Source organism: Sorex fumeus, unplaced genomic scaffold (genome assembly GCF_029834395.1).
Source record: "Sorex fumeus unplaced genomic scaffold, SorFum_2.1 ptg000128l, whole genome shotgun sequence".
Taxonomy (NCBI): Eukaryota; Metazoa; Chordata; class Mammalia; order Eulipotyphla; family Soricidae; genus Sorex; species Sorex fumeus.
Window position 1 is genome coordinate 15,204,733 of NW_026606185.1, and position 25,927 is coordinate 15,230,659.

General features: G+C 47.7%; 1 protein-coding gene across 1 annotated transcript in view; it reads right to left on the bottom strand.

Annotated features, from left to right (window-relative positions):
• RAB31 (RAB31, member RAS oncogene family) overlaps positions 1 to 25,927 on the bottom strand; it is a 127,123-nt gene that overhangs the window by 12,640 nt on the left and 88,556 nt on the right. Inside the window, exons 5-6 of the mRNA XM_056137990.1 lie at positions 23,107 to 23,213; positions 4,515 to 4,624 (exon numbers count right to left, since the gene is read on the bottom strand). Of these exons, the coding sequence (XP_055993965.1) occupies positions 4,515 to 4,624; positions 23,107 to 23,213 (217 nt within the window). The remainder of the gene's footprint in view (positions 1 to 4,514; positions 4,625 to 23,106; positions 23,214 to 25,927) is intronic.

Here is a 25,927-nt window from a genome sequence, read left to right on the forward strand (position 1 = left end):
CACACCCCTGTGCAAACACCACAGCGAGAGAGACTCTGGCCTGCCCCACAGCACTGTCATGTCACTGCGAACAACAGCTGCGAAGGAAACCAAGGGAAGCAGACAAGTCAACAGGAAGAAATCGTTAATATTTTGGTTTTGTTTTGGGGACACACCTGGTGGTGCTCAGGGTTACTCCTGGCTCAGTGCTCAGGGATCATCCCTGGTAGTTCTCAGGGGATCATATGAGATGCTGGGAACTGAGCCTGGGTTGGCCACAAACAAGGCAAACGCCCTCCCCTTGGTTATTTCCACACAGTATCAGACACCAGAGTACACCACATCAGCCCTCACATAGTACTCCACTCCACAGCACCTCCACCATCTTACTGCACACCATAGCCCACTAGTCCACACTGAACACCCCCACCACTGTACGACACATAGCTCACCACGGCCCACCACACCACACCACACCATATCACACCACACCACACCATAAGCACACCATACCTACCCTACCACAGCACCCATCCCACCCCATGACACTATCCTCAGAACGCAGCTCTGTTCTTCCTGAGCTCTCTGCCTAACTTGTCTCAAGTTTTTCAGGTCCAGCATTAAACGCTCTTCTCGGGGAGATCTCTCTCACCCATATCTCAGTCTCCCTTTTCATTATTCCCACAGTCTTTTTGTTTTTCTTCATGCACTACTCTCATTTATTTGCACCCATAGGCTATTTTCAGGACATGAGATTCAGGATAAAGCACAAGGTGTATCTGCTGAATAAACCAGTGAAGAGGCGTTGAGCTGTACAACTGACTGGGGTTATCCAGCCTTAAGACCCTACTCCAGGGACCAGGGGAGCTGGCTCCAAGGGCTGCGGCATAGGCTTGTCGTGAAGGAGGCCCAGATTTGACCTCTGACACCACATGTTTAGAGTTTGGCCTAAAATATGAGAGAGAGGTGGGGGAGGTAAAAGGGGGGGGGGGAGAGAGAGAGAGAAAGAGAGAGAGAGAGAGTAAAGGAAAGTAGTTACTTTTCACCTTGATCTACGTTGGGGGCTTCTCCCTGCTCTGTGTGCGTGGGAGGTCACTCTCAGTCACTCTCAGAGTATTTTGGGGACCATGCAATGCCACTGGATGGAAACTGGACCCCCTGCCTGCAAAGCATGCTTAGTTCTTTGAGCTGTCTCTCTGGCCCTCATTCTTGGCCTGTGACATTTTGCTATTTTTGTTTTGTTTTGTTTTGTTTTGTTTTGTTTGGATCCACACCTGGTGGTGCTTGGGGCTTTCTTCATTCTTGACTTTGAAACTCCATCTGTCTCTCAGATGCATTTTCTCCCTGAGCTCTGCTCTGAGGAGGCAGAGGTGTCGGCAGCGTCTCCTTCTACTTTGAGCTCAGTGAGGAGCTCATGTAATACAAGTGGGAGCAGGGAAATGGAGATAAATGAGATGTGTGCAGGAGGAGGCTGAAGGCTCTGAGTGAACCGGGTCATCAGGTTCACTGCCTCATTCTGAGGAGTCTCCCCTCAGGTGAGTGGGTCAGAGAGGCACCTTCCAAGTAGCTACATGGTTAGAGATCTGGCTGGGGGCTGTCCTCTGGCCCCTTGCTCTGGTAATTATAACTGTAGCACTGTGGCACTGTACTCCTGTTTGCTCGAGTGGGCACCAGTAACGTCTCCATTGTGAGACTTGTTGCTACTGTTTTTGGCATATCAAATACGCCACAGGGAGCTTGCCAGGCTCTGCCATGGGGGCAGGATACTCTTAATAGCTTGCCGGGGTCTCCGAGAGGGACGGAGGAATTGAACCCAGGTCTGCTGCATGCAAGGCAAACACTCTACCCGCTGTGCTATTGCTCCAGCTCGGGTGACCAAAGTATGTATTATAAAAAACAGACATGAGTCACAAATCATTTGAAAACTGTGGAATCTCGCACCTTCTCTAGTGGCTCAAAATTGTGCTACTGGTAATTATAACTAAAGTCCAGTAAAACAGACATGGTAGCTTGATAAGAACAATGAGGTGATACAAGTATTATAGAGACACAAACGATTTGCAGCTTTAGGCAATATATCAAACACCCCCCCCACACACACACACACCAACTTCCTCAAATAAATGAAGATCTCAGGAGTTCCTGATTTAAAGTCTCTGACCCCCTGAGCCACAGAGCTGTGCAAGGGCCGAGCCCTGGCTGAACCCCAGAAGGAACCCTCCTTCCAATTTGGATAACGAGGCTTCCTTTCCTCCCCCACCCTGCCAAATGGCCTGTTAAATTCTAGAGTGCTGGGTTGTACTGGGATGCTGGACACCCCGTCTCCCCAAACGTACACAAACTACCTGTCCACAGCCTCTTGTGGGGTTATCCCAAGACCCCTCAGAGCAGAATCTGCAACACTGCCAGAGACTAAGTATTTGGTGAGGTTCTGGGTCTCAACAGCCTGGTGTTGAATTCCTGAACAGTTGGCAGTTGCTCTTAAACATCGTGGCTCCAGAAAATTCCAGAAGGGAATTCTGGAGGGAAAACTTCTAATTTGATCTCCCTTCAGCCTGAGGTCACTGTCAGCGGAGCTGGTGCTTTCCAGAACACATCTGATTTCCTTCTCACGAGCTGATTATTACTTACCTCTGAGAACCCACTATCTATGATGACACCATACACCTAGTGAAGAAGAAGGAAGGGCAAGGCCCAGCCCTGAGCGCCATTCTGTGGGGGCTTTGCTGGCACACGGCATGAGGGTTTCCCAGCCTTCAGAACCCACTCCCTCCCAGAAGGGGATGCTGGGCTCGAGGACTCTGCTGAGAGGGAACTTCTCACTGCCTCTGGCGTCTCACAGTTGGCTTGAACTCACACCAGAATCCTCCTCTTTCCTCAGACCAAACTCACTCACCAGTGTTTTGTTTGTGTTCATGATTTTCTTCACCGAATAGTTTAACTGATGGCACTGAGTGGCTCCCGATGACCCTGAAATTTCCTTTGTGGGGACTCTGTCTGTTTCCAGAACCCTCTCCCAACGGGGCAGGTGGTGGGGGGTCCTCCTCCTCGGGGGCCCAGCCAAGATCCAAGACCCTGAAATTCAGTCAGAGAGTCTGCCTTGCTTGGCGACTTTCTGCGGGTTAGTACAAGTCACTGTAATAATAGTGAGGGGTCAGAGTGATAACACCATAGGGAGTTACAACAAAATGTTCTAGGTGGTGGGTTATCCAAACTGAAAGGAGGGTTCCTTCTGGGGTTCAGCTAGGGTCTGGCCCTTACACAGCTCTGTGGCTCAAGGGCTCAGAGACTAAATCAGGAACCCCTGAGATCTGACAGTGCTCAGAGTAACTTCCTGTAGTGCTTTGGGGACCATATGGTATTTAGAGTTGAACCTCTCAGGCCAGTAAGCCTGGAGAACACAATTCTATGGAGAGCAGGAATAATAAAGCCAGGGCCAGGGAGATAGCTTTGGTCTGGAGAGGTGCTTCATGGCCCCCTGATGCAGGAACAGCCCCTGCGCACCGCTAAGTATGATCCCCAAACAAACAAGGCAACAGAAAAGAAAAAGAACAGCAGGAGCACCAATCTCCCTGAGGGGGCCCAGAACTGGAGTTCTGGCAAGCCTCACCTTCCATTAATCAGTGGATGAGAAATGGGAAAAAAACTTTACAAATCGCCTCCCCACCCAAACCCCATGCCAAATCCTATGAGATGAAGACAATCAGCAAACAAAAGAAATACCGAAACATTCTCAGTTTTCAGCCTAAAGTCATTCAGTTGAATGGGAGGTTTTTGATTCCCCATACCGTATTCTATTTCATGTTTCTTTCCCTCAGTATACTAATATAAAATACTACAGAACACACAATTTTTTTTCTGATTCCAGGAGTCATACCTAGCACTGCTCAGGGCCCACTCCTGGTTCCTTGGTGCTCAGAGACTAAACCCCGGCTCCCCACATGCAAAGCATGCTCCAAACTCAAGGGAGCTGTCTTCAGCCCCCCACCCAAAACTTTTTAAAGTAAAATTTTATTTTAAAATAAGTTATATTAGTTTGATTTATAAAACTGTAGAATCAAATTGGTTAAAGGCAAACATTGTGGAACTTTAGAACTGAGTCAATGTAATCAAACTCACGGTTGCGAATTTTATAACAAGATGTCAGACAAGTCCACTAAAAGAAGAGCTCTCTTTCAGAACTCTGATGTTTAAAAAAATTTTTTTGCTGTTTTTTTTTTTTTAATTTTATTTTTTGAGCCATATCCAGCAGTGCTCAGGGCTTGCTCCTGGCTCTGTGTTCAGGGATCAATCCTGGCAGTGCTCAAGAAAAATGTTTGTTTTTTAATTTTTGGTTAATATTCAGCAGGGCTTGATCATGCCTACTGTGCTCCGGTGACTGTGTGGTGCCAGGGATTGAACCCAGTTCTCTCACATGCAAAGCAGGCCCTAAAGTGCCAAATCTAAAGAGACCTCAGATCTCTTAGGATTTTACCCTGGACTCTCAGAAGTCTAAAACTGCAAGCTAAGCTGCGGGCACAATTTCAGGTACTTACTGATTCCTTGAAAGAGTTCTTCGATATTAATGGCATTTTTTGCACTTGTTTCGACCACGACAGCACCTATGGATTCGGCATATTCCTTAGCATCCTTCAGGGGAACCTCCCTGGAAAAGAGGACAAAGTCAGACAAGTGAGTGTTGGTTTGTAAAATATCAATAACCCAAACAGGCTGGACAGAAAGCTCATGTGACAGCATCCCTTTTTAGAATGCCACCGCACTCACTCAACAAGGACAGAGATGCTGGTGTGGGTGAGCCTTTGGGTGAGCAGGAGAACGGGTCTCCTGCTCCCACGGAGACAAGACAGACCCAGTAAAATGTTGTGGCCAGTCCTACAGAAGGAAAAAAAATCTAGGATGGTAGGAGAATCACAAAGATGGCGTGTAGATTCCAACATTCAGAGTTAAGATTAATTTCAACACTATTTCCCACGAGGCCAACACAATTTGAAACATTTTTCTTTCCTTCTTCTACTTTGTTTTGTTGTTGTTGTTGTTGTTGTTGTTGTTGTTGTTGCTGTTACTGGTGCCTGCTGGAGCAAATCGATGAACAACTGGAGAATGACCCTGCTGCAAAGCTATAGTTGTTGTTTTGGCTCAACCCGGTGGAACCTTATGGGGGATGGGTATCCAGGTCAGCCGCACAACAGGCAAGTGCCTTACCCACGGTCTTATCTGCTGCTCTAGCCCCAATACTGACAGTCTTCAAAAAACTTATTTTATTGTGGTATCCTAGTTTACAATGCCATTAAAGTGGTTGTTCTATAGCTGCAGGGCTACTACAATCCCTCCATTGTTTTCAAGATCCCTCCACCATTCTCTCATGTCCGGTCTGCCACCATTGATGCCCAGTTCTATTGATCATAGATTTAATGGGACTCATCTAGTCACTCTGTTTCTTTACACTTACATACAAGCTCATCCATCTTTGACTTAGAACTCACGTCACTTGCCCGGCACTCACAAATTCATCCAAGTTGCAGGAAACTGCAAAATTTCAGCTGTTCTCATAGTTGTGATCTGTGTAATATATCTATTGTGTACACAGGCCACAATTGATAATAACCAAGATCTGGAAACAATCTAGGTGCCCAACACAGACGAGTAGATACCGGCATAGTACACTGTTTTTAAATGGACACATGCACATAATTTTGTAACACTTTTCATGACGAGTTTTTCACAATTGTACAATCTCTGTGGCATGATTTGAAGATTTGGAAATAAACATTTCCTAGTTGTAATGGATGTAGTATGATACATTGAACCTTTACCATTAAAGTTTCCTGCAAAACTTTAATGACACAAATATCACATAAAGTGAAAAATCTAGGCAGGAGAGATAGTACCAGGAACAAGGGGTTGCCTTGCAGGTTGGCCCAGTTTGCTCCTTGAGCATTGCTGGGTGTGGCTCCCCTATCCAAAATTTAAAAATCAAATAAATTAATAAAATGAGTAATTCAGAGTGACAGGGGCCAGAGAGGTGGCTACGGCTGCTGATATGCTGTGTATGCAGGAACCTGAGCTTGATCCCATCCAGGGAATCAGCTCCTGAGCACTGCCAGGTATGGCCCCAAACACACACACACACACACAAAGAAAAGCAGAGCTGGTTGTTGTTGTTGGGGGGGGGGGGGCAGAGCATGAGATTTCCTTCTTCTCCCTTCCCTCCCAGCAGCTATTTCAGAAATAGTTTTAACTGGTTTCTTTTTTCTCTTCTTCTTTTCTTGAGGGGTAGGGGACATATCTGGCAATGCTCAGGGCTTACTCCTGGCTCTGCACTCAGGAATCACTCCTGGCGGTGCTTGGGGGATCGTGTGGGACGCTGGAGATCGAACCCAGGTTGCCAAGTGCAAGGCCAATGCCCTACTTGCGGTACTTTAACTTTGCACTCCAACCCCACTTTAACTGGTTTCTAGAGTGACTGGGAAAATGGCACCATGGCCCTGAAATGTTTACAGGGCAGTGGGTTGCATGGCACCCGGCTGCTGGGCGACTGTGGCAGGTTCCTCATAGTGCACAGCAGTCTCCTGAGCTGCACACTGTGAATGTGCATTTCTATGGCTTAATCTGCCTGCACGAGACACTCCTAGGCCCATGTCCACTCCTCCTGGCCGCCCTGGGCCTGGGGATTCACGCTACCGAAAGGCAGTCTGAAGTGTCAGCGGCAAGTATTCTTCCAGAAAAGGACTTCCCTGCACCCAGTTTGGCCTGTTAGCCTGTGCTGATGTTGATTTTTAAAATTTCTTCCCGCGGTCTTTATCAGACTGCAAACAGAAGGGTGGGGCCCACAAGGATGCCTGCTCATTTCAGCTCAGGGTGGGGTGCACCTGGCGATCAAGCAGCTTCAGAGACCCACCCCCAAGAGTGAGAGCAGGGCGTATACAGTCAGCCCCCTCTACCCCCCCTTTACCTGCCCCCCCCCAAGACCCCACGAGTGAGCAGAGGTGAGAGGCGGCTGGGATGAAGGCGAGGACGGCTGCTTGGACCCAGGGTACCAGCTGGGAGCTGTCAGCCGGGACTGTCTCTCTAGTCACCGTGACTGCACTTAGGTGGGCCAAAGTCTTCCCCTCAAACAAGTCATGGATTCCGAGGACAGGGGGGGAATCAGGCGAGGGTCACGCTGTGCCAGAAGGCAGCTGCAGGCACTTCTTTGCAGCATGCCAGGCAGAGGGCATGGGGCTTAAACGCCCTCACCCTGAAATCCGCTGGACTTGACTCTCACAGCCTGCAGGGCCTCTGAAGACTGCTAATACGAACCGGACGAGAAGGCCCCAGCCCTGGGCAGGCACCGTGTCCACTACTGCATCCCCTGATCTGGAGGGTGGACCTCTGGCCAGTCACCAAGCACTCCACTTGGTTGTCCCTGGATCTCTGCTGCTCCTAGCAGCCCTGCCGGTTTCCAGCAGAACCAGCCATGAGATCAGAAGGTCACAACCTCATCCCCACTGCTCAGCCTCGGCGGGGGGTGGGGGGGGGGAAGGGAGGAGGCTGACGAGATTCAGTGGGTCGTGACGAAGTTGTGAGAGCACCATGATGACACTTGAGCTGGGGCTGGGGTGGGGGCTGGTTCAGTGGCTAACGTGCCTCCCTGGCGTGTGGTCATGAGTTCGATTCCCGGTGCTGCCAGAGGTGCCACGTGGGATCCCAGAAGCTCAGAGCCTCAGCGCCACAGTCCTCTGAGTCCTTCTGTAGCCTGGATGTGTGACAGTAAGGGGCGTGGGCCAGGGCAAACAATGCCCCTAGAAAGAGGGGGGAGCGCCTCAACCAGGAGAGTAAGCTTGTGTGACCTCCCTTCCTCCCGCCACCAGGGTCACCAACAGAGCAAAGATGGGGGAAGGAAAATGCAATGAGATGAACGACTTCAAGTTGGGTGCGCTTAGGGTTGGTGAACACACTGACTTCCTGGAGGGAACATGGGGGCCCAAGCATAAGCTCCTACCATGGGGTTGGTCCCGGAGCGACTTCCCTCCATCTCCCTGGCTTGTGCAGAGCTGAGCCTTCATGGGCAAACGCCATCACACGTGAGGGCTTTCCTGGCTTACAGTTGGTTCCCAGGCGCTATTAAACCCGGGCCCCCAGCGGCATGGGATACTTGTAGTCTGCGAGGTGGGTGACCTGGGCTGACCCACGAAGGAGTAGGCCGTCTCTGGGGCTGGGGCCCAGTGTGTGGAGTCTGTGGCACAGACAGTTGGGAGCGCAGGGTGCCCAGCAGGAACCGGGAAGCTGCTGCAACTCCCGTCTAGAAGAGCCACAGGAAGGTGAGACTTTGTCCTCCTTAAAGACTCTTGCAGACAATATCAAATAGTGACCCTGCGGGCCTCCCGCTGACCCTGGGGGGCCTGCACAGACCTCGGGAGCAGGAAGCTGTGATCCTTGGCCTTATGTCATGATGACTGATGAGATTATGGTATCCATGACTTCACTCTTCAACAAATATTTCTCAGCGCTGGACACAGCACTCGGCAGCGCAGCTGGTGGACAGACTCAAGCCCGTGGAGAAACAAACAGGAGGGCATCTTGATGGGAAGGACTACTGTTAGCCTTTTGAGGCTGCATGAGGGAATGCCGGCCCCCAGAGCCCCCCGGGAGGCTTTCTGCAAACCCACTGAGCTGCCTCCAGGCCGGCAGTGCCCAGGCTGCTGGCCTGAAGGTCTCGTTGCCCAGCTCCTTCTCCAGGCAGTGGGAACCCGCCAAGTGGAGCTGGGAAGGGGTGTCCCTCCCACCCCATCAGCACATTAGAATAAGCAGGAGCGCTGGAGGCTAGGGAAGGGCCCAGCCCCCTCACCCAGAGACCAGAGAAGGGTCAGCGATCAGGCAAGCATCAGGCGCTAAGGGATGCGGCAGGGACGCCCCGGCTGGAGCCAAGACCATGCTCACAGGCTCACCCGCACAGGCATGGCTCAGGGTCACAGACCCCCGAGCATCACACATGCTTCCTCTGCTCCATGTAGGCCCGGCTCCGCCCATGCTGAGCTGTGGGCACCACGAGCGAAATGGCCAATGGCTTCATACAGGGAACTTGTCTAGGACTAACAGCTGTTCACCCACAAATCCACTTTGTCTCTCGTGAACTGCTACCCTCCCCTTCCCCCAGCACCAGCCAGAGACCACAGGGGCATTGGAAATGGCTCTCTTGGAGCTGGCTGCGCTGGAGCGGCTGACCCCTCAGTCCAGCTCCCAGAGACCACCAGCTGCTGGGAGAGGCTGAACGCAAAGCCGCGAATCTGTGTCTGCTGGTGTCTCCAGTGGCCTCTGGACGCAACCTCAGGCCGTAGCGGGGCAAGGCTTTCTGCCCGCTGCCTCGCCACCAGGTCCTGGAGCTCTCTGCCCTGCACCCCCTCCAGGGCACCAGGGGCCTCCCTCCCCTTACCAGCCTTCTGTCTGCCAGCTCACCCACAGTAACTGACCCCCAGACAAACTCTGGGGTTTCTGAAGATTGGGGCACAGCCTGTGCTCAGTCTGCTGATCTCTCCTCGGACCCGGGTCAGAGGTTTTAGTGAGCCTGCTGGCAAGTCAGCTCACACATCCTGATGAGTGACTGCCAAGATCCCCTAGAGCTCTCCCGAGGGGAAGAAGGTCTTAGGTACAGGCGGTACGGGGTAGACTTGGAGATGTGAGGAGTGTTGAGAATGCCACTGAAATAGTCGGGGATGGGCATGAAGAAATATAGCAGGCGCAGGTCCTGCTGGGACTGCAGGAGCCTGCTGTGTCCCAGACACTGCTTTGCGCTGGCGATGGTACTTAGTGCAGACAAAAACATTATTTATTGGTTGATTTTTTTTTGGAGAGGTTACTTACTCTCAGCTTGGTGCTCAAGAAGGGTGTTGGGATACGCTGTGGTACCAGGGCTCGAACCCTGGGGTTCCCACATGCGAAGCATGGGCTCCAGTCATTTGCGCATCTCCCAGCCCAGAATCTACATTCTTGTGGGCTCCAGGACTTGGAAGCAGGCTGCTCAGGAAGGGCCTATTTCCTTGTTTGTGGCAGGAGCTCAGCAATCCAGCTGCTGACTCAACTAGTTCCACGCTCTTTGACTCAGGAGCAAGAGAGCAGGGACACGACCCTGGAGAAGGTGGGCAGGGACGCCCAGGCAGAGCTCCTGGATGTTTCCCACAGGGTTGACTTTATCATTTGTTTTCGTGCCTTGTTTGTGGAAGTTTTTTATACAGGCACACCTTTTTCCTTTATGGCTTTTGAATTTTGTGTTAGAGTTACATAGTTCATTGTAGTTCTAAGATTATCATCCCATTTGTTGGCTGATGAGCCAGAGCAATAGTACAGGAGGTAGGGTGTTTACCTTCCTCTATCTTGCATGTGGTCAACCTGGGATCATTCCCCAGTGCCCCACATGGTCCCTCAAGACACACTAAGAGAAATTCCTGAGTGCAGAGCCAGGAGTAAACCCTGAGTATCACCATGCGTGGTCCAAAAAACAAACAGAAAAAGGAGGAAAAAAAAAAAACACAAACAAAAAAACCCAAACAACCCATTCACTGGCTGAGCCAGAAAAATAAAACAAAGACTAAAGGCACCTGCCTTGCATGTGGCTGTGGTCCCCAGTACCACATCCGGAGCATCGCCACCACGGCCCTTGAGCACAGAGTCAGGAGAAACCCCTGAGCACTGTTGGGTGTGACCCAAAATTAATTTTTTTTCATTTGCTTTCTCTAACTTTCAGTCTTTTGAATTGTACATTTAAATCCTTGTTTAATGTTAGATTTATTTTCTCTCTTTTTTCAATACCCTTCTTATATGCTTAAATATCATCCTTATTCTACATTAGATCTCCTTATGTATTTCATCTTATTTCTTGATTCTCTGTTCTTTGATTTTATGTCTAGTTCTGTGACAAAGTGGTTTTGTTTTACTGTTGAATCATTGATATGTATTTCAGCATCTGCCAGCATTAATTCTTTCAATACTAATTTTGTTTATTTATTTTCCTAGGTGAATTTTCTCCTCCATTTTGTAATACACTCGTTAAAGTATTATTTAGAGAAGTTGACTGGAATCTCAGTGAATTCACAAACTCAATTTCTTTTAATTCAATTAAATTTAAAGCAAACTGTCATATTTACAATACCAAGTTTTTCTATCCAAGGAAAAAGTACAGATTTTCATTTAAGTGATCTCTATGTTCTAACACAAAGCTACTAAGTTTTATCCCTATAGATCTTTGCTCAATTCTTATTAATTAATCACTAGGAATTTTTAAAAATCACACATATAACAGAAAAAGTTTTACTAGATATTTCTTTTTTCCTTTTTCTTCTTATTTTGTTCTTGTTTTAATGTGTTTTGTTTTTGTTTTTGGGCCACACCTGGAGGTGTTCAGGGCCTACTCCTGACTGCGCAGGGATCACTCCTGGTGGTGCTCAGGAAAACAGATAAAATGCTGGGGATTGAACGAGGGTTGGCTGTATGCAAGGCAAGTGCCTTACTGCTGTACTATTTCTCTGGCTTTCTCAGGCACTATGTATATTGTATTTCTAGGATGGAACCTTTGTGTGTGAGTGAGCGTGTGTGTGTGTGTGTGTGTGTATTTGTGCACGCGCGCATGTTCAGGTTCGATCCCAAGCATCTCATGGGCCCTGGAGCACCACCAGGAAGGAGTGACTCCCGGGCATCAAAGCCCTGAGCTGGGACCACCACAGCTGCTCCCACACCAAATATTAAACAGAGAAATGATTCCCCAGTGATGCCCTGGAGGCAATAACCAAGCATTCCCTACACTGCTTGACTCCTGGGACACAGTTGCTAAAATGACATTACAAACTGTCCCCTTCCTTCAGCCACAATCTCCTTCCTACGGCTAAGCAAGACCAACTAAGCTGGTCGTGAGTAAGGAGCAAGCCAGCAGAAGAAGGCTGTGCCTGGCTGGCAGAAGTGTGTGTTTGTTTGGTTTTTCAAATCCTGCCCCCCGCCCCCCCTCCCCATACACACACACACCCATCCCCACGTTTAAGGTATTCTAGTCAAAAGCGAAGGAAATCATTCATAGCATTCCATCAAGACCAGGCAAGGAAGACTGCAGGCTGCCTGCGAAAGCTGCTGCCGTGCACATGGGTGAAGCAGGGTCTCTCCCTAGGTCCCCAGGAATCCCTGAAATGAACCAGCAGGGTTTGTCATGCTCAGATCCTCTCCAAAGAACCAAGGTATGTGCATGACGCACACAAGTTAGCAATGACTAAAGCAGCAAGAATCTCTATTTAAAGTCTAGAGATTGGGGGCCAGAGATCGTACAGTGGGTAGGGCGCTTGCCTCTGCATGGGGTTGACCTGGGTTCAACCCCCATAACCCCATATAGTTCTTCAAGGCCATCAGGAATGGCTGAGCACAGAGCCAGGAGTAAGCCCTGAGCACAGTGGGGGTTGCCCCCCCCCCAATCAAAACAAAACAAAAAGCTAGTCTGTGGGTCAGAAAGACAGCTCGTTTGACTGGAGCACAAGTTTTTGCATGCAGGAGGCCAGGGTTTAATCCCTGGTACCACATGGTTCCCTGAGCACTGCCAGGAGCAACCTGGAGCACTGAGCTGGAAACAGTCATTTCAGCACTCTCCAGTGTGCCCCCCGCCCCCAACAAACCAAATAGATTAATTAAACGTAGATGCTAGTTCTTACAAACACTTGGGCTGGCTTACCTATGAAGCAGAACTAAAAGGAAAACTTTTTTTTTTTATTTAAAGAAAAGAAGAATAATTACCACCTCCACAGTAAACATCTCATTGGACAAAAGCACCTCACAATGGCCTGAATGCCTGCAGGGACATCACGTGGCCCTACCCAGGACTCTCTGTCCCCATGGGGCCTCGCTATGGAGAGCCTGAGTGTGGGGCCACATTCCCGGTGTCAGGTTCAAACAAGTCCTGTCAGGTTCTTGCCACAGACTCAAGTGGACCATTTGTCAAAGAAAATGGCAGAGTTTGCTCGGATGAGGGCTGAGCAGAAAGCCTGGGCTTTCCAGGGGGACAGGCTTCCTGAAATTCCTTTTCCAGACAGAAATGGAGACAAGGCTCTGGGGTTCTAGAGAAACACGGAGGAAGGTCGTAGGCCACCAGCCTCGGAGCAGAACAACTGTCCTTTCCTCCTGGATTTTGGAAAAGCCTCTTTCTTGGGGATGCTGTTTGCACTGCTCCCAAGATGCAACATATCAGGGGGCTCAGAACATCAGCTGCAGGGCTGCAGTGATAGCACAGCAGGGGAGGGCACTTGCCCTTAAGCACCTCCAGGAGTGATTCGGAGCACAGAGCCAGGAGTAACCCCTGAACACTGCCGGTTGTGGCCCCAAAACCAAGAAAAAAAAATCAGCTGTAGGACTGGAGAGATGCTCAAAGAGCTTAGTACATGCTTCACATGCAGAAGGCCTAGAGAGATCCCAGCAACACGGGGTTCCCAAACCCATCCCACCCCAAGTCTCAGCATGTGGCACGTGGTATGACACCTGCCTTGCATGTATGAAGCTGTTTGACCCCAGGCACTGGTAGGAAAAAAGAAAAGTCATGAGGGGCCAGAGAGATAGAACAGCAGGAAGGGCACTTGTCTTACAAGCAGCTGACCTGGGTTCAATCCCAAGCATCATGTATGGTCCCCCAGGCTTGCCAGGAATGACCTCTGAGTGCAGAGCTGGGAGTAAGCTCTGTGCACTGCTGGGTGTGGTCCAAAAAACAAACATACTCTCCTAAAGATCAGAATGAGTCATGTGGGTTAGTATTAGTCAGATGAACTTTACTGATTAGTCAGATGAACTATCACTGATCATAAAAGAGATATAGATGGAAAGAGGAATAATTATGTATGTACACCAAATTACTGTGGATATTTCCCAACTCTGTTCACTGACAGGGACTCGAGCCAACAACCAAAACCCAGAAACAGTGAGCACACCTAATCCAGATCTTTCTGGTCACTAAATACCATTCTTCAATAAAAGAACTAGGACTCCTTAGAGAAATGGCTACACCACAGGCTAGAACCTAAATTACATACATACAAGATGGACCTGCAGCATGATGCAGTGTCAGACAGTAAGATCTCAAAACCCACAGGGGTGGCGTGGGAACAAGAGCTTAGCCTGGCCAGCTTGCGCTGCACATACCAGAAGCTGGTTGGTCCCTAGGACCCAAAGCAAAACTAAGTGGTAGGTGCATGTTAAAGGAATGCAGCAGGCAACAGAAAAAGAAAATTTGAAAAAGGAAGAAAGGGCTGACACGAACCAGCACAATCTGAAGAAGAAATTAAGTAACCTGGTATTGTATTATAACCCCAAGTGTAAACGACATACCCACAAGCCCAAACTTATAACTCACTAACTTAATAGTTAAACTTAGGTGGGGAAGAGACATGTGTCACTGGCAGAAGAATTCTACATAATTCTTCTTTCTCAGGCAGGTGGACCATAGCCCCGTCTGAGGACTGAGCCCATCCCTGCCCAGGAGTCCAGGAATGAGAGGTAAAGGAAGAGAGTCCCTGCACAGTAAAAGGCCTCAGAGATCCCGCAGGCAGGGGGTCAAGGTCAAAATCATCAGGGGAAACTCTTGCTGAGAGCTCAGAGCCTTGAAATGGTACCTCATGCTATGTTTAATTAATAATAAAGCAGTGAAAGCTGGACTTGCAGCTTTCTTCTTCCCCTAAGCACAGGAGCCCGGGCTAGTCATGAGAGATACATCAACTCCTGATGGAAAGGTATTCTCCAAAATGCCTGAATAGCATCTGGGAGCACTGTCAGGATTCTTGGAGAAAAAGGAGTCGGAGAATCTGGCAGCCCCAGGAGCCAGGCTGACCTGAGGGCTATGAACAGAGCCTTAGATCAAAGGAAGTTAGGGTACAACAGAAGTGAAAGGGTGGGCTTGAGGTGGCAATCAAGTATCAATATTGGTTCCTTGGTTGTGCTAAATGTAGCACGGCTGGGGAAAAGGTTAGCAAGTGTGTACAGTACTCTACCAGGGTTGATGAGCAGGACAGCAGCCAGAGGGAGAAGCAATGGGGAAGGATGGAATCCCGGAGACACCCACATATTGAAATGGAAATGGAAATAATTCGCACATGTTAAGAACCAACTCAAGTGATGTGGAGGCAAACAGGCAAACAAAAATATTAGGTTGCTGTTGTGAGATCAACAAAGGTTTGGTTGCTTTGGTTCACTGTTATTGTTGTTGTGCTCAGGGCTTACTCCTGGCTCTGTGCTCAGGGCTCACCCATGGTTGGGTTTGGGGGCCGAATCCTGCATTCCGTGCAGGAAATGGACTGGGTGGGTAGCTGGTTAGGTGCAAAGCAAGCATCTCATCCCCCGTACTACCATTGCTCTAGTTCTGGGAAGTGGTCAAAAAAAAAAAAAGCAGGATATTTTTATGATCTTGGAAGTGTAGAAAGATTTCTAAACACACTTCATTCCAAAAAAAATGCATAAAGGGAAAAATTTTATAAATCTATTCAGGAGCTAAGTATATTTATCTGATTATAATGTACACCATCATCTATTCATATCTATTATATTATCATATATTCATATGTCTATTATATTATCATATATGAATGAAAACAAGTAAATTTGAAGAAGACACTTCAACACATACAGGGAATAGCTTCAAATATATGCCCGATTGTTTTGGGGCTTGGGGGAAGATACCCGCTGGTACTTGGGAGCTGCTCCTAGTTCTGAGCTCAGGCGTCACTCTTGACAGTGCTCCAGAGACCATGTGGTGCTGGGAATCAAACCTGGGCCCTGGGTACAAATGAAGCTATTTCACCTGTCCCATGATGTCCAGCTTGAGTTTCAGGAAACGGCAGAAGGGACACTTTGGCTGCAAAATCCAAGCTTCTCATGCAGTTTCCTGGCTGGCATTGGAAACTCTTACTCGCTCGAGGATCTAGAATCATTGCCACAGTCTCCTTGGAGGCTGGCAGCTAGCTTTCCTCTCTCTGCCGGGTGCCACCTCCGGAAGGGAAGGATCCCAAGGCCATGGCAGGCTCCTGAACTGGCAGAGCCATCACTCACGCATGAGAGAGCAGGAGGAGAGGCGGAGGCAGGAGCGGCACGGGTGAGACCCCAAACACTCTGCACACTCTGAAGACCATTCATAAAGCGTCTTCCCCACCATTCCCCAGGGCAAATAATCAGGCAGATCATCTTGAGGATTGCTCACCCCTAATAAGTGCCACGCTCACGCCACCCCCCCCTCCACCTCCTCCCCGCCTTAGTCCATTATCTCTGCCTTCCTGCAACTTCCTCCCAATTGACTCACTCCCAGCAGCCAGCCGGGCTTGTGACATTTCATCCAGGACTCTTTCCAAAGCCCTCCGTGACTGAACTTTCTGCTCCCGAATTCCAGTCTTTTCCGGACTGCAGTGTAACATTTGGAACTTTATTAAATATAGCCTCGCATTGCTCATAGCGCTCTTCCTCCCCTGTGTACTATTCTTGGCTCCCCCAAATAGAAGTAAATAGCTCTAAGGAAAATACTTTCTCCTCTTCTCCTTTTCTTCCCACAGAACTTTCTCTGCACACAAAAGAATTATCCAAACACTTATTTGCTAATCAAGACTGAAAACCGGAATCGGGGTGGACACTTTTCCCCCCAGAGCTTCCCATGAGCCCACAGCCTTTTTGCTTGGAGAAAAAGAAGTTTTAAAATCATTGACAATACACATCCTCACCATTCTCTGAGCAGAGACAGCAGAAGTGTTGGAAAAACAACCTGAGGCTGTGAGCGCATTCCCCAGGAGAGACCAGAAGGTATCCGAAGTCCCTGCACAGCTGAGCTGCTGGATGTGGGGGCAGGGATGGGCTGATTTTCTAGGACTTGGGAAGAACCACAAGCAGAGGTGGCCAGTGACAGAACTGTCCTAGGTCACTTCCCAGCACCCCTAAGCAGACACTCCTCTAATCCCCATCCTGGTGACTACGTGACACCGCTTGCAAGATAAAATAAATGAGGCCGAGGAATCTTCTCACATCAGCCCTTCTCCAGCACATCTTCCTCAGCCATCCTGACTCTTCACAGCCAAAATAACAATGAGGCCCAGCGTACCATGGAGACGCCAGCACAGACCCCTTGAACAAATACCAAGGTGAGAGGAGAATGCCCCATCCTACCCAACTCCTGTCCATTGGTGGGGGCCACACCCAGGGGTGTGCAGGGGATATCCCTGCTTGGTGATTAGATATTGGAAATAAAAACCCAGGCCTCCTGCATGCAAAGCATGCACTCAGCCCCACACCAGCCCCAGACCATTCAGGCAGAATTAGTCCCTTCACTTTTCTGAGCCAGTTTTTACCAGCAAGCCTGTCACAAGTCACTTCTCAGGAATTATTTTCACTCTACCCAACTACCTCTCAGGTCCCAGTTCTGTTTCCTTTGCCTTCTGTTCCTGATTTTGGTTTTGGCAGCACTGGGGGTTTCCCCCCGGGGCCTTGGGAGACCATGGGATGCCTGGGACAGAACCCAGGCCTGCAGCACGCAAAGCACGTGCTGCAACTCTTTGGGCTTTCTCCCAGGACCCTCTTCCCCTGAGTTAGAACTTGACTCTGCATATAAATCCCCCGATCTCGTCAGACTGGGAACTCTTCTTTTCATTCTTCATCGTTTGGACATCCACTTCCCTCTAAAGAATTCGAATCTGGCCTGCTCTTTAAGCCCAGGGGTCTCCCCGGACCTTACTCTTGGCATTCAACAAGCCACTGGCATTGTCAGAGCTGTGAGAAAGGGTTACAGAGGAGAAGCACGTGGAGAAGGGTCAGAGGCTCCAGCATCCAGTGCTCATCAGAGCAGATGGTTCCTCAAGCATCTGCAGCTCCTCTTAAGAAAAAAGCCACAGTCAGGGGACCCTGATCCATCTTCCAGGCCAGAGGCAACCCAGAAGAGCATGACAGGAGGAGCCTGCCATCCCAAAGGGGCTGAGTGTGACTTGTCTTTTCTCCTGATGATTCTCAATGTGAGATACAAAGTGACAGGCTAGGCTCCAGAGAGATGGCACAGCAGGGAAGGTGCTGGCCTTGCATGAGGATAACTCTGGTTCCATCCCTGGAACGACATATGGTCCCCTGAACAATTCCAGGGGTGAGTCTGTGCACAGAGTCAGGAGTAAGTCCCAAGCACCATTGGGTGAAATTCCAAAACCTAAACCCTTAAAAAACATGCAACCAAACACTAAGAACATAAGAAACTGGCCAGAGAATGGAGAATGGAACTGCTTGTGAAGAGAGACAGGACGAGGGGTCAGTGGTGGTAATTCTGCATCTTGAAAGTGAATAAAGCAGTGCCTTGCTTTACTCAGGTAGGTCTGGGGGAAGTGGGGGGCTGCTGTGATCTGTGGACAGAGACTTGCACTGAAGTCCGGGGATACTTCATTCCCCTTCCCCCCCCCATAAACTCCTGTCACCTAAGGCAATGCTTTGCAAAGGATGGTCCTGGACTATCTTTTCTTCTTGTAGTGTTGGGGATCAAACCCAGGACGTGACACAAGCAAGGAATGGACTTTAGGGGACTATAGGGGGTGCTGGGGATGGAACCCAAATTGGCCTTGTGCAAGGCAAGACAATACCCACTGTAATCTCCAGCCCCCTGAAAGTTCTTAACATAGTTATTCTGTTCTTCTTTTGCCTGTTGGATTTACTAAGACTAGCTAAACATACTATTTGGCCTAGTGTGATTACAAAAATTTAGTCAATCATATATTATATGTGTGCCTATAATATATGTATGTATGTGTGGATATATATATACATATTTTACTGAATCACTGTGAGACAGACCCTTACAAAACTGTTAAAAATTGGATTTCAGTCATACAATATTCCAACACCCATCCCTCCACCAGTATACATTTCCTAGTACCAGTGTCCCCAGGTTCCCTTTGATCACCTTTGAATTTGGGCCAGTGGTGCCTGGGGTTTGCTCCTGGCTCTGTGCTCAGGGGTCACTCCTGGTAGGTCTCAGGGGACTGCACATGGTGCTGAGAAGTGAACTGGATATGCTAGCTCCTTTTCACTGTACTATCTCTCCAGCCCTCTTGACCGAAATTCTTACTGAAAGAATTGTAGACTTGGAGGTAGTCATAAAAAACAATACCAATACAGCCCTTGTACATTTTCCCCAGGTTTTTCCAAAGGAAACGTTTTGTAGGATTGATGTCCACACGCTCTTTTACTCAGAGCTCCCTCTTCTCTAGTGCTCCTACACATGCATGTTCTATTCTGCACAATCTGATCACCATGTTCATCTGCATGTCTCCCACCACAGAGAAGATACTGTGTAGCTGCAATATCCCAAACTTTTGTTTTTGGACACCTCATCAGGGCTCGGGGCTACTCTGGCTCTGGGGGTATTCCCAACAGTGCTCAGGGGACCACACAGGGCTGGGGATCAAACCCAGGCTTTTTACATGCAAAACATGTGCTCATCCTGCTGAAGTGTCTTTCCAGCCCTTTAATATCCATGCCTACTTGCCTTCCCACCCCTCACCCACACCACTCTCTCGCCATAATTGCTGGCAACAACTAATCTGTACTGTATTTCTAATTTGTTTTCATTTTTAAAACAGTCTAGGGATGGTGGATATAGACAGGGATAGGCATGTGCAAGGCATACTCCTGACCCAATCCCTAGCACTTTGATGTCTTGAGAATCACTGGGTATGACTCTGGTGGCCCGAGCACTGAATCACCTGGCCAACTGGGCATTTAAAAAAAACACACCATGCATGCACATGACAGAACATCATGAAACTGCAAAGAATGATGAAATCATTTAATTTGCTGCAACGTGGTTAGAATTGGAAGATATCATGTTGAGTGAAAAAAGGCAGAAGCTGAAGGACAAAGACAGGATAATCTTGCTTATCTGTATTATACAGAATCTGGATGAGGAAAAAAGCACCAGAATGCTTAAATCATCCTCAAACTCAGTGTTTAGAGAGAAGGAAAAAGTCATGAGAACTGGAAATAACAAGTGAACAGGTATGAGGACTTCAGTTATCCCAGTGATAGGAGTGAGGGTAGAGCCATATACCTAAAACACAGACTCAACAAAACTGAAACCACTAAGCTGCAGCCACTGGACTCTGTAATGTGCCTGTCAAGGTGACGGGCATGGGTGGGTGAGGAGGAATCTGGGAACATTGGTGGAGGAAAAGTGACACCAGAGAAGGGATTGGTGTTGAATTACTGTATGCCTAAGACTCAACTATTGGTAACTTTGTGAATCACTATTCTTTAATACAAAAACAAAAGAGAGAGAGAAAGAGAGAGAGAGAGAGAGAGAGAGAGAGAGAGAAAGAATAATGCCACAATACCAAATGGAATCATACACCATGAGACCTTTGGGATTGGTTTTCACCACTTAGCATGATTCCCCTGGTGATGTGGTAGCCTCCTCGCTGCAGTGGGGGGATTAAGTTGCATGTTGTAGTTTGTTCTTGGCAGTGTTGAGTAGTATTCCACAGTGTAGACGTACCAGTCTGTATTTAGTCACTAACCTTTACCTTTACAAGGTCATCTAGACTGATTCCAGTTTCATTCTATTACAAATTAAGCATCTATAGATATTCATGTACAGGTTTGGTGTGACTGTAAGTTTTCAGCTCTCTGGGATGAACACCTAACAGTGTGGTTACTGGACCATATAAATTGCATGTTTAGGGTCTTTGTTTTTGGTTCATTTTTCCCTACCCAGAAGTGCTTGGAGTCCTAGGGCCACTCCTGGGCTACTCCTGGTGGTGCTCAGGGGACATATGGGTTTCTGAGGATCAAACTTGGGTCAGCCACATACAAGGCAAGTGCCCTCCCCGCTGGACTAGAGCAAAAGGCTCCCAACTGTACTTTCTTCCCTTTACAAGACCTCCCACTTTCCCTCCTCAAGGTCTGAAGGAAGAAAATCATCCTGTGCCACCCACATATCTTTAGCCATTTCATGCCTTGTTGGGATGCTGGGAAATCCTCCCATACCAATTTAGACAAGAATTAAAACGTGCCAGACCAAGAAAGAGGAAAGATGGAACCGATCAAATGCTGGGGCTGAAGGCAATGAACCAGTCACGGAGCATAACTCCCCATCAATTCCCCTTCTTACTGAAATTAAGACTGGTTTCAGTTCACATAACCAAGCCAATACCACTGAAGTTTACAGTGTTTTCTGCTTAAATTCTAGTTTCCCAGCTCTTCCACAATACATAAGACTTAGTTTAGCTTAAAGACACAGCCTAACCACATTCCCACAGTGTTAGGCCCCGGTACCTTCTCTCAGCAAAAGCTGTTTCTACACCCTAGTTCCAACTTCCTCCAATGACAAAATTTAAAGTGGCTCTACTGGGAATTATCCTAACCCACCTGTTTTTTTTTGGATTACAGGAAAAAAGGCAGTTACATGAACTAAGTCCAGGAAGTTTAAAGACTTGGCTAGCCCCCAGAAAAACAAACGATTAAGTGGTGTTTATGGCTGTTATTATACACCAACCCAACAACCCAATGCAATGTGATATTAAGCTGTGAAATCTCAAAGAAACAAAGCAATTTGCCAAAGGTCATGTTAAAAGCTTTTGCAAGATCTATTTTCATTGTTTATTTCACTTTGGTTTAATCATATTTGGATTAGCAGAGCTTGAAGCACTGTATTATTGTCTTTATGAAAACCAATCCTGGGATTCCTGAGAATTACATTAACCAGGGGAATGGAGACGACATAAATCTACTATTTCCTTTATATATATATATAATATTTAATTTAGTAAAAATATCTGGCCCATCAGGCAAGATGGGACTGTCATTAAATCTCCAGATCACGTGGAAAAAAATCCTTACAAACCTCTCTCTAAAGGTAAAGAAAATTCAACCATCCGGTATCTCTGGGAAGCCGAATGTGCAGATCTTATTTCTTATACTCCAACTGGAACACAATAGCGAAGGGCTAAAGTGGCAACACAGGAGCTACGGCACTTGCTCTGCTCACGATCGCCTCAACCAGGAGCCTCGCTCAACTCCCAGAACCATAGTCCCTCCTGAGCACAGAGCCAGGACAAGCCCTTGCACACTGCCAGGTGTGGACTCAAACAAAATTAACAGGACACAGTAGAGAGATTAAATAGACCTGGCTACGATCTCAAGCTACAAGTTTGGAATTAAAATAAGAAGGCCATGAAAAATGCTAAGAATTCTAACCTTCCCTGACATATGGAAGTAATGCTGAGAGGGTGAAAATAGTTCTAATGGCAAAACTAACTGAGAAGGTAACAGTGAAACTATAGAAGCATCTCTCCCAACGACATCTGAGCCAGGTACATAACTGCTCTGGTGGGAGATCTTATTTTATTTTTATCAGAAGACTGCCCGCCATTTTTAAATTACTCTAATATTTCGTTTTTGGACCACATACGACGATGCTCAGGGGTTACTCCTGGGTCTGTACTCAAGAATCACTCCTTGTGGGTTCGGGGGACCATACGGGTGCTCAAATCTGGGTCCGCTGTGTGCAAGGCAAGCAGCTCACCTGCTGTACTACTGCTCTGGCCCCTTCTTTTCTTTTTTTTAAATAGGAACCACAGCCAGCAGGGCGGCGGAGGGTGGGGTGGTGGGGTGGGCACAGGCCACACCTAACAGCTGTTTATTTCACTTTGGTTTAATCATATTTGGATTAGCAGAGCTTGAAGTACTATATTATTGTCTTTATGAAAACCAATCCTGGGATTCCTGAGAATTACATTAACCAGGGGAATGGAGACGACATAAATCTACTATTTCCTTTTTACATATATATAATATTTAATTTAGTAAATATATATAATATATATTATATATATAATATTAATTCTAACAGCTCTCAAGGCTATGCCCAGCAGTGTTTGGGGCTCCATGTATTTGGAGGATTGAGCTCTTAGCCAAGGACCTGCTACATATGTGTTCTACCCTTTGAACTATCACCATGACCTGTTCTTGGAACTCTAGTTGGGTTGAGTCATTGATTAAATCATTATGCAGACAGTAAACAATACAGGCATGAGAATTTATGTATGTACATTAAAGGATAGAGGCTCTTAACAACACACACAAACATGCATACACACCAACATGCATACACACATTTGTAATGCGTCTTACCGAATGTCTGAGAGATCACATTTGTTCCCGGCAATGGCCATTACAATGTTTTCTGGGCCATGTTCTTTCAGTTCTTTCACCCATTTCTTCAAGGTATGAAATGAATCCTAAACAAAAAGTATAAAGGAATCACTAGAAAATGCTTCAGCATAATACTTAGCCAAGTAGAAATACAGCCAAACACAACTTAGAGGAAAAAGTATTTTCAGGTGCGTTACATATAGCAAAACACAGCTCCTATTTTTGCTACAAGATTGAAGCTTAGGCTAAGCTATTTAACACTACCTTATTACCTCCCAACATGAGTTTTGGGGTAGCGTTAGTTGGGGTGCCATGCCTGGCCATGCTCTGGAACTAGCCCCAGTTTGGTACTCGGGAGGTCACCCTGGCAATGATACAGGGGACCACATAATGCTGACACTCAAACCTGGCCTCCCGCAGGCCTAGTGTGTCCTTGAGCAGAGAGAGCTAAATTAAGTAGCTTGGGAAGGGTCCTTTTACAAAACCAAACATAACTTAAAATCACAGCCTCGGCCCTGAGCAACAGTGTTGGGGCTGCAGGCTCCTGCCCTGCAAGCGGTGATCCTAGTTCCCTGGTATTCCCCAGGCACAGAACCGGTCCTGGCAGCTCGGCTGCTGGTGCTCCCCAGGAGAGCAGCAACTTCCAGGCCCAGCAGAGCAAGAAGAGCATGTGTCAGAAGAGCACTGTAGCCAAAGGTGTGAGCACCTCAGCCAGGAAGTACAGACCCTGGTGAGCACACGTTGGAGCTGTGCAATGAGCATGCCCCACAGCCTATGCGTCTTGGCTAAGAGTGGGATGTCTGGAAAGCACGTGTAAAGTGCTAGGATGAAAGGCACACCTGACTTGAGAGCACTTTGGCCACATATATGAGCACACAGCCTGACTGTGGCCCTGGTTAGCCCACAATCTGAGGGTGCCTGGGCATGTATGACTCTGGGTCATCAACAACGACTATGAAAGGAAGTAGGGGAGGGGAAATTAATAGGAAAAAAGCACTATAAATTCACTAAATAAAATTATAGTCCTAACTCAACATAAAGAATCAGTTACATCACTGAGACATTTATACTTGCTTCCTAAAAAAACACACACAAAAACTACACAAACAGGCACACACGTACACTTGAGTACTGCCTGCCTTCTTCCCTCCCTCCCTCCCTCCCTCCCTCCCTCCCTCCCTCCCTCCCTTCCTTTCATTCCTTCCTTCCTCCCTCCCTCTCTCCCTCCCTTTCTTTTTATTTTTGGGGGCCTCACTCAGCAGTGCTCAGGGGTTTACTCCTGGCTCAGTATTCAGGGAACACTTTCAGCAGTGCTCATGGGGTCATATGAGATGCCAGGGATCGAATCCGGGTCAGCCACAGAAGGCAAATGCCCTACCTGCTATACTCTCACTTGGGCCCCCTTTCTGCCCTTCATGCACTAGTAACCATCCTCCAAGGCAGGCACCACACTTGGGTAAGTGGGTGAGAACCCATGGACAGTTCCAGAGACGGACATCAAAGTGCATTCCTGAGCCCCAAGCCAGCTCCCAGGAGAGATGAAGAAGCCATTTCAGCAAACCATGGCAGTTACTAATCCTCCACATGATTACTCAACACATGTGTGCACCTACTCTAACGCACTGCACCTACAGAGGCATTATCCCTGGGACTCTACATAGTATGAAACAGAAATAGAAAATAAGGATTTTATATTTGAATGAAGAGCTTAATGAATCTCTTTTTTTTTTTTCTTTAAGAGATGCCATTTCAGCAAGGAGCTTGTCTTGCCTGTGGATACTCTGAGTTTGATCCCCAGCACAGAATATAGTCCCCTGAGTGTGGAGCTAGGAGTCAGCCCTGAACACCGCAGGGGGTGGCTCCAGAACCCAAGCACAAAAATTTGTAAATCTACAACTGTACCTCATGGTGTTTCACTAATAAAAATTACACACACACACACACAACAAAGGTAGCCTAATGGAGAATGGTGCTAGTTAATGTGACTAGGCTCTTTTTTCTTTGTTTAACTAATTTTGGGGCCACATCCAGTGGTGCTCGGGGCTTACTCTGAGATCAATGGTCAGGGATCACCCTTGGGGATACTCATGTACCACCCACAATGCCAGGAACTGAACCCTAGTCAACAGAAAGTAAGACAAGTGCCTTAACCTCTGCATATCTCTCGAGCCCAGGATCAAGCCTCTTATAAACTGACGGTTTCAAACAGAAATATCTGGTCTGGAAAGACAGCTCACGGGATTGGAGTACATGCAGTGCAGGAAATATAAATTTAATTCCTGGCACCCAGGACCCCCTGAGCACTGCCAGGAGCAAGCTCCAAGCACCAAACTGGGAGTAGCCTCTGAACACTGCAGGGCAGGAACTCCAAAGAAACAATAATAATAGAATGTTCACTTTTGCTTCACTTGGACGATAAATCTGAAATGCTTTACAATATTCGCCTAGGGTCTAGAGAGATAGTACAGCATGGAAGGCATTTGCTTCCACATATCCGAACTGGGTTTGATTTCTGGCACTGCAGAAGGGCCCCCAAGCACCACCAAGAGTTACTTACCCCTGGGTCCAGAGACAAGAATAAGCCCTGAGCACAGCCAGATATTTCCCCTTCACCAATTATATATATATATATATATATTTGTATATATATATTTGTAAATATATATACATACACATACATACACTTCATATATAGTATTTTTCATCCTTGACCACCATTCTATAAAATCTCAATAGTGGCTTTTTATGACTCAAGCAGTGAAATCTCTGCTTTGGTGTTTTTAAGCCAGAACCCCCTAAG